This window comes from Colobus angolensis, unplaced genomic scaffold, assembly GCF_000951035.1.
Source record: "Colobus angolensis palliatus isolate OR3802 unplaced genomic scaffold, Cang.pa_1.0 Scaffold3687, whole genome shotgun sequence".
NCBI classification, from domain to species: Eukaryota; Metazoa; Chordata; class Mammalia; order Primates; family Cercopithecidae; genus Colobus; species Colobus angolensis.
Window position 1 is genome coordinate 4,353 of NW_012117029.1, and position 9,388 is coordinate 13,740.

Here is a 9,388-nt window from a genome sequence, read left to right on the forward strand (position 1 = left end):
GGCCCAGGGCCTGGCGTGGATCCCGGCGCAGATCCCGACCCGGGTCCAGGCCTCAGACACGGAGAAGCTGCTCTGGTGACCTAGACGGGTCGGGGGATCCTGGCGGCTTAGGGGACTGGTTGCTGGAGGTCGACTTTGGTCAGGGTCCCACAGGCTGCTCTCATGTGGAGAGCTTTAAAGTAGGTAAGAACTGGCAGAAGAACCTGAGGCTGATCTACCAGCGTTTCGTTTGGAGTGGGACCCCAGAGACTAGGAAACGTAAAGCAAAGTCATGCATCTGTCATGTATGTAGTACCCATATGAACAGACTCCACTCTTGTCTCTCCTGTGTCTTTTTTGGCTGCTTCACTGAGAAACATATTCACAAACATGCAGAAACAAAGCAGCACCATTTAGCTGTAGATGTTTATCATGGGGTCATATATTGCTTCATGTGTAAGGATTATGTATATGACAAAGACATAGAACAGATTGCCAAAGAAACAAAAGAAAAAATTTTGAGATTAACTTCCACCTCAACAGATGTTTCTCATCAACAGTTTATGACATCAGGGATTGAAGACAAGCAGTCAACCTGTGAGACAAAGGAACAGGAGCCAAAATTGGTGAAACCCAAGAAAAAGAGAAGAAAAAAGTCAGTCTATACTGTAGGCCTGAGAGGGCTAATCAATCTTGGGAACACTTGTTTTATGAATTGTATTGTCCAGGCACTTACCCATATTCCTCTACTGAAAGATTTCTTCCTCTCTGACAAGCACAAATGTATAATGACAAGCCCCAGCTTGTGTCTGGTCTGTGAAATGTCTTCGCTTTTTCATGCTATGTACTCTGGGAGCCGAACTCCTCACATTCCCTATAAGTTACTGCATCTGATATGGATCCATGCAGAACATTTAGCAGGGTACAGGCAGCAGGATGCCCATGAGTTCCTTATTGCAATATTAGATGTGCTGCATAGACACAGCAAAGATGATAGTGGTGTGCAGGAGGCCAATAACCCCAACTGCTGTAACTGCATCATAGACCAAATCTTTACAGGTGGCCTGCAATCAGATGTCACATGTCAAGCCTGCCATAGTGTTTCCACCACTATAGACCCATGCTGGGACATCAGTTTGGACTTGCCTGGCTCTTGTGCCACATTAGATTCCCAGAACCCAGAGAGGGCTGATGGCACAGTGAGCAGGGATGACCACATACCAGGAATCCCCTCACTTACAGACTGCCTACAGTGGTTTACAAGGCCAGAGCACCTAGGAAGCAGTGCCAAAATCAAATGCAATAGTTGCCAAAGCTACCAGGAGTCTACTAAACAGCTTACAATGAAAAAATTACCCATTGTGGCTTGTTTTCATCTCAAGCGGTTTGAGCATGTAGGCAAACAGAGGCGAAAGATTAATACCTTTATCTCCTTTCCCTTGGAGCTGGACATGACTCCGTTTTTGGCCTCCACTAAAGAGAGCAGAATGAAAGAAGCCCAGCCACCAGCAGATTGTGTGCCCAATGAGAATAAGTATTCCTTGTTTGCAGTGATTAATCACCATGGAACTTTGGAAAGTGGCCACTATACCAGCTTTATCCGGCAACAAAAGGACCAGTGGTTCAACTGTGATGATGCCATCATTACCAAGGCTACCATTGAGGACTTACTTTACAGTGAAGGGTATTTACTCTTCTATCACAAACAGGGTCTAGAGAAAGACTAGTCTTACCAGACCACTTACTGAAAAAAAGTAAATGATTAGGCAAGGATTTTGAAGTGAGACACAGACCTACTTGGAATGGACAATGACAATAACACCTATATGACAACTAGTATCTTGATGTAAAGAACCTATTTTAGCATGGCCCATGGGTCTGTAGGAAGAAAAAAAATGAATACTAACCAGTGACCATTCAACCTTAAGAAATGGGGAGAGGGAAAAGAGGTTGAAAATGGTCACATAAAGCATAATGAAATGAAAAGAATGCTTTAGGTGGGGACAATGGGAGTAGAGGTGTTCTGATGCTACTATATGTCATTTGTTTCTACAGAAATATCTTGTGAAGTCAGGGAGAATTCCTTTATCAGCAAAAACTTCACAATTGGTGTTCCAGCTGTGGCTGACCAGCCAAATAGTTTGAAAGAAAAATAATATTTTAAAATAAAGTTTAAAAAGCTTTAAAAGGAAAACATTTAAAAAGGAAAAAATCATTTTTAAGGTTTTAAAAGAAAAAAAAATTTTAAATGTTGAAAAAATTTAAGTTGATATTTTTAAAATAAATATTTTAAAAGTTAAAAATAATTTTTTAATTTAAAGAAGTTTCAGAATTTTAAAAATTAAAAGCAAATTAAATTCTTAAAGTTTAAAAATGTAAAATAAGGAACAAGGTTAAAAATGAAAGTTTACCAAAAAAAAGGAAGAAAATACTATTAAAAATTAAAGTTAGAAACAAAGGAACATCTTAAAAGTTTCAAATGAAGGAAAATAATATAAATAGATATTTCAAAATTAAAGCATAAAATATACATATTTAAAAAGTGTTAACAAAATTATTACTATAATGATTAAGAAATAAATTTCCAAAAATACAGAATGGAATGCAATTCAATTTTAGAGAAAAGTTTTAAAAGAGGGAAGTTTAGAATAATTCAAGACAAAAAGACAAAATTTGTTTAAAGACAAAAATTGAAAAAATATAGGAAGAAAATAGAGACTTGTAAAATTAAAAGAACCTTAGATAAGTTCAATTCAAGAGATTTAAATGAAAACTTTAAATATTTAAATAAAGATTTAAAAATTTAAACTTAAAAATTGCATAAAAATTGACAAATGAAAAAATGTAAAAGATTCAAGTAGAAAAAAATTATTAAAATTAAAAGTTTAAGAAGTTCTATTTTTTTATTTAAGCATATTAAAATACTGACAGGTATGAAAGAAATGGAGGAGATAGGAATAACAAGACAGCGGTGTGTGAGTATATATATTTTTTTGAGCTTTATGTTGATATATCATAGTTTGCAAAAGGAAATAGACATTTTAATCATTACCTTACCATCCAGTTGCGAGATGGCTGCAAGGCCTAAACACTAACTAACCCACCTTCCTCTCTTGAGATTCCATGCCCCATCTCATATCCTGAAGGAAGTCGAATTACTTCCTAGGCAGAATCAATTCATCTGAGAAAAATGAAAACATTAGGGACTTTTCCATTTAGAACTGCATTATTCATACAAATTCTTAGCTTCTGAAAAGGGGCTCTTGATTATTTGGTGGCTTAGAGAAGTTAGATCACAGCTGTGAAACTCTGGCTTTGGTATTTGAGCCCCATGGCCTGACTGAGGAAGTGGCAGGGACCCATAGCTGAGGCCCTCCCACCTTCATTTTTCCCTCTTCCCCTTCCAAGGGGAAACAAGACCTTTAATTTCCACAGTAGAGCTATGGGCTTGTGGTTGCAGTCCTTCTGCTCATTCGTTATTCCCTCTTTATTTCCTTTTTTTGTCACTCATGCCTAGTTCCCTGAACCCCTCACTTACCTGGCCTTACCTACATCTCTGAGCCCCAGCCTGCAGGGCTCCTTCTTTGACTATTCACGTGGTGGCTTTTACTCCTCCTTCAAGACCCAACTCACAGATGACTTCTCTGTAGCCTTCCCTGAATGCTCTAGGCAGGTATAAATGAGAAAATTGTTCCTCCCTTGCCCTCTTTATTCCTCTCACTGTGCCTCCAAAGTACTTTGTCCATACCTCGGTGATAGTACTTATTCTACTGTGATTTTATTGTAGCTTTGTGATTGTCTGCCCCTCTGCACTGAGCATCTGAGACCAGGGGGCCAAGCCTTATTCATTTCTGTGTTAATAAATACTTGTTAAATGTGAAGATGAGTTCAGTTATTTGCTCTATTCACCTTGTCAGTAATGTTTTCTCACCCCTTCATCCATCAGGTTGCCATTAAATGCCCAGTGCTATAATAGTGTGATCAGTATTGTATTTTACCCCAAAGCAGGGTGTTAAAAGCACTCAGCTACAGGGGCTGCCTCAAGAAAGGTGATCAGTGAGAAATAGCCAGGTGTGTGGAGGGAGGCCCAGGTACAATGCAGAGAAAAGAGCACAGGCCTGGAAGTTGGCGGTCATGGAAGACTAGGTGGGGAAGAGGAGCAGCAACTGAAGGTGAGGCTGAGCTCTCTGGCATGTATGTGGCCACACTGCCCCTCATCACAGTGTCCCTCAGCAGCAGTGTCTCACAACTGTGTACCACACCTCTCTAGGGTTTACCACATTAGTTTACCTTCTCCATGAGACAGTAGTACCTCACCACTGCACAGTGTTCTTCACACTGCACATCATCATTCTGCTACAAGGGAGTGATGTCTGGTGACTGTGTTTATCGAAGAGTTGTAGTTTATTTTTCTGCTTAGCATCATTTTCCCACCATTCTTTGTGGACCTGTTGGGGCTACTTATCACTTTTCCCTGCCTCTGTCACCCCTCCCCAGAGTGGGCACATCACACAGGCTGGGCCAGATTAGAGTTCTCAATTCCCCGGTCCCTCTACCAACATGCCTCCCACAAGAGCATTTCTTCTGAGGGTGGGTGTAGGGCCCAAGTAGGGCCAATCAGAGTCTATTGCTAAATTGAATGTATATGGACACTGGAAGAAAGTACGTGTCTCCTTCCTGACCCCACCCCCAAGCTGTAGTCACTATGCTATGATGACCTGATTCTGGGACTTTGAGAGGTCAATATCTATAACACAGAGAAAACCAGAAAGAACTGAAGATTGGGAGAAAGAGCTCAGGGAACATCGTTTGAACCTTGTGGATCCAGCTGTGCCAGAAGTGCCAAAGTTCCCAGCTATCTGAGCCAATAGAGTCCTTTGTTTTGCTTAAGCTAGTTTCAGTTGGGATCCTGTCATTTGCAGCCAAGGGTCTTGAACATACTAACTAAGCTATATGATTAGTGGAGCATCAGTTCCTAAGACCACAAAGCATGAGAGAGAAAAGGGAAGGAGGAGTGACCTTGGATGAACTTCATCATATAAAATTAAGAAACTATAGTGGGTCCCTGTACATCTTTAAGAAGCAAGTGTCAGCTCAGCCACTGACCTGTGCTAGACTTCAAACCTTACAGCAATGAAATGCTTATTCCAAATAAAAGGGAAAAAACGGCAATAATGTTATATGAGTACTGATTTAAAGCAGGCACTGTGTTAACTGCTCTACCTTGATTATCTCACTGGTCTCATATTTCTGAGAGACAATCATTACTGAACATATTTCACAAACTGGGAAAGTGAAAATCAGAATAGAAAAGTGATTTGCTTAAGTTCACTCTACTGTTCTAATCAGTGAAACCAGTATTCAAATGCAGGTCCCCAAAGCCCATGCATGTCCCATCATAATACAGTATAGATAATTCAAATATATATATTTTTGCTTTTCCTGATTTTGCTATGGAAGACAGCATAAACCAGCATGATACAGAAGGGCAACTTCTGACAAATCTGGATGCAGGTAACCTGCAAGGAGAGAGTAACCTGTCAACTACAAAAAGTTGCCCATGCTGCAGGTATATTTGTTTTTGTAGAAATGGCTGATTCAGATAGATCAGGCTAAATGACTTTCCTAAGGATAATAATGATGGATGAGGCCAAAATATTACCCCCAATGTAAGACATATAGCCTCACTCAATACTATATGCCAGGCTGAGCACCAAGACCTGACTGTAAGATCTCACATTTTTGCTATCTGTAAAACCATCAGCTCTTTAGTCACACAAGAATTCTTTTCTAACTTCAACACCATAGCCATCACTTTGAGTGTCACTTTTATCACCCCTCTCCCTCAGATCCTCCCAAAATGCCCACAACACCAGCTCCTCCAACAAGCCTGGGGAGGGACTTACCTATTGGGACCTTACCCAGGTGGTCCAATACTGATTTGCAATGTATAGCTTCTGTTGTTTCTGAATTGCTTTCAGTTCCTTTACCTTGATTGTCTTCCAAACACACAGTAGTGGCTACTCCGGGCCAGAGCCGGACCTATGTGTTTAGAAATCCCACAGGCCTACCACAGTTTATGGCAGGTACTTAACATGCTGGCTGAATGAATATATAAATGAATAAATGAAGACATTCCATTCTACACTCTAAGCCTCAGCTTTAGCAGGTGACTTCATGTCCTATTTTTCTGAAATGAAAAATCTCATAAGAATGGCTGATTTACCCACGTCTACACACTTAAGTTTCCTTCCATCCTGTATACCTTCACTGTCATTTCAAAGGAAAAGGAATACTGCTTCTTTTTTGAAGCTGCACCCACTAGCCTCCTTCTTCTAATCCATTCCTAACAGCCTGAGGGCCTTACTCCTACACACTTCCCTCTGTTCCAGTAACAGCCATGTTTTCGCTAGACAGATAAAATCCAGCAACTAGACATCCTAGATTTTCTATGGTAGTTCCTCAAAAATGTTGTCCCATCATCCCTGTAAGAGAAAAAGTCTCCCACATCCCAGTACTTCTCTAGATAAAAAGTCTCCCAAATCCCAGAAGAAACCCAAGAGTCTGTTTTAAAATCCAGATTTGGGGTCTCGTGTTTAAAAGAAAAATACATTACCTTTGCTCGCCTTCCTTTCACTGCCAAACTCTTTCCCATGTGTTTTTTTCATACATTATTTTCACTTACCTCCCGCTCCATCTTTAGTTCCCTGCATTCTGGTTTCTGCTTGCACCACTCTGTTGAAACTACTTTTGCTTCAGTTAAAATGACTTATTTTTTCAAAATTCCTGATTTTACTACTTTATTCCATTTAATAAAGAGATATATGATATTTGCAGGTAATGGAACAACAATCACAGAATATTTGAAGTTAAAGCTTTCCTCAAAAAATCCAGATCATAATGTTGCCATGTTGGCTACCATTTAGGAGCAGTTTCAGCTTCCCTTATAGCAGGAGAGTATGCCAAATCTGAGAAAGGGACTGCAGCTAGAGGTGGAGCAAGGGGAGTTGAGGAAGGGATTGCATAGAAAATCAAATTTTAAAAAACTGCATCATGTTTTAAATGTATCAGAGAAGTTGGTTTCTAAGGACAGGTGTAGAAAATCCTTTTTGTAGGCAAATGAGGCCTTATCCAGACTCTAACCATGCCCTAAATTGATCTGTTTTTAAAAGAGTCCCCTTAAGGACACACCTGTATTCTATATGCAAACTTACAATTTGAACCCTGTTTCTCACCAACCATTTAATAGAGAATTAAACTGACTGGCCTATGATTTCTAATTCTTTATGATGAGGTACCTGTGGTGAGGCCTAACTAGGCAGAAGATGACTGAGGCACCAGAAAGATCTGAACTGAACTCTCATCCCATATTTGACATTTATTAACCGGCGACACTGGGCCAGTTGCAGCTCCACCTCTAGCTGCAGTCCCTTTCTCAGATTTGGCATTCTCTCCTGCTATAAGGGAAGCTGAAACTGCTCCTAAATGGTAGCCAACGTGGCAACATTATGATCTGGATTTTTTGAGGAAAGCTTTAACTTCAAATATTCTGTGATTGCTGTTCCATTATCTGCAAATATCATATATCTCTTTATTAAATGGAATAAAGTAGTAACAGAATCTTGTGCACAGCCCTCCCGGGATTGTAGAGGAGACTAAAACTAACAATCTTTGTAAAGCATTTGGTGGATAGCAAAATGCTTACTATCTACACATGGTTGAAGCTAAAAAGAAAAAGTAGTCATATCTCTTGTCCCACGTGTCAGTGTCCACATACTCTCTTGGACCCACACATGTCCATAGTAGATAAGAAGTGCTAGCTCTCTGGAAGCGTATTTTCCAGCACATTACATGGGATTGTTACCTGAGCAAATCCTCATCAGGCAGGGCTCTCCCAATGGGGTGTGACTTACTGTTGGCTATACTTGATAAAGAATATGAGACTCAGAGAATTTGAATATTTTTTCCAAAATAAATAGCAATTAACACACAGAGCTGGGTCAAAAAGACTGGACATTAACCACCAGGCTGTGCTGCATCCACAGAAGCTGCCCTGATCTAGACCAACCTCTAAGGATCTATCCTCCACACTGGTTTTGCTCTCCTCTACACCCAGGTCAAGTGTTGCCTCCTCCAAGAGGCCTTCACATATCTCCTAATTCAAGAGAGAAGGAACACTCAGAATACAGAAGCACTACCAAGGCAGCATCCACAGATTATAAAAGGGGTTATGCCACTCAGATTAGACCACAACCCCAGCACCTGACCCTCCTATCCCTGCCCCTTTGTCAGCAGGGATAGGGCTACATAAAGAGGCCTCCACAAAGAAAACAGGTGTCTGGTAAAAAAGGAGCTAAAAAAATTTCCAAATCGCAGTCACAATACAAGCACCTGGAGGAAAGTGCTTTGGAATTATAGACTGGCAGTGGGTTGGGTGAGGCCCAATAATTTAGGCTTCTAACGCTGTACCAGCTGATGCGGATGCTGCTGGCATGGAGATGGCACTTTGAGAACCACTGCTGTGGGATAATGTGTAAAGAAGCCCAGGTCAAGGCACTCTGGTCTTGGTAGCAGGAGCCATGTCTGACGGAGCTGGTTTCCCAGGACTGTGTTATGTTGGCGTCTCTTACAGATTCTAGCTGCGGCCAGTGTGGTGGGCTCCTTTGGGAGTGGGGTGGTGTATGAAAGAGCAGGATTGGGAAAAAGCCTGCCTCTGTGCTCCTGGTGGCCCACTCAGTACCTTGAAAACTGGACCCCTGAAGCCTCACACAGCCTTCTTTCTCCCAACCTGGGCCTCTTCCCCTCAATGACCTCGCTTCTCCGAGGCCAGCATCCCAAAGGGCAGACTTGGAGCCATTACCTGCCCCTGACTGGGGCTGCACGGAGGGTGCCATGGACTGGGTTCCAGTCCTTTGGGGCCCACATTTGTCTGCCCACATTTGTCTGCTGCCCCTGCCCCCTCACTTGATGGATCCCCTCTTCTGTTCCTTTACTTCCTGTGCTCCAGCTCATAGCTGGTCTGCCTCCGGGCTTCTGAAGCAACAGCCTCAGACACCACTGGAGTGTGCCCTCTCCTGCCCACAGACCCATGGTGACTCCCTGTGGTGTCTTGGTTAAAATGGAAACTGCCCAACTTACTCCAACTCTCCCCACCCCTGAGTAGGTCCAACCTCAGCTTCACTTTCTGCTTTTTTGGCTCCAGCACTTCAACCACAGAAGCCTCTGTATTGTCTGTGCACATGAGATTACATATGTGAAAACATCCGGCCTGTCAGTCCATTGCCTTCCCTTTGCCCTTGGATGTTCATTTCAAAACATCCCCTAGAGTAGGTGTTTTAGTCAGGGTTCTCCAGAGGGACAGAACCAATAGGATATATGTATCCTACATGCATGCATACACACACACACA

The 9,388-nt window shown here is 41.7% G+C and overlaps 1 protein-coding gene across 1 annotated transcript in view; it reads left to right on the forward strand.

Moving 5' to 3' along the window:
- USP51 (ubiquitin specific peptidase 51) overlaps positions 1-2,121 on the forward strand; it is a 2,928-nt gene extending 807 nt beyond the window's left edge. The window contains exon 2 of the mRNA XM_011953565.1: positions 8-2,121. Within this exon, the coding sequence (XP_011808955.1) occupies positions 8-1,706 (1,699 nt within the window). The 3' untranslated portion in view covers positions 1,707-2,121. The remainder of the gene's footprint in view (positions 1-7) is intronic.
- The last annotated feature ends 7,267 nt before the right edge of the window (positions 2,122-9,388 follow it).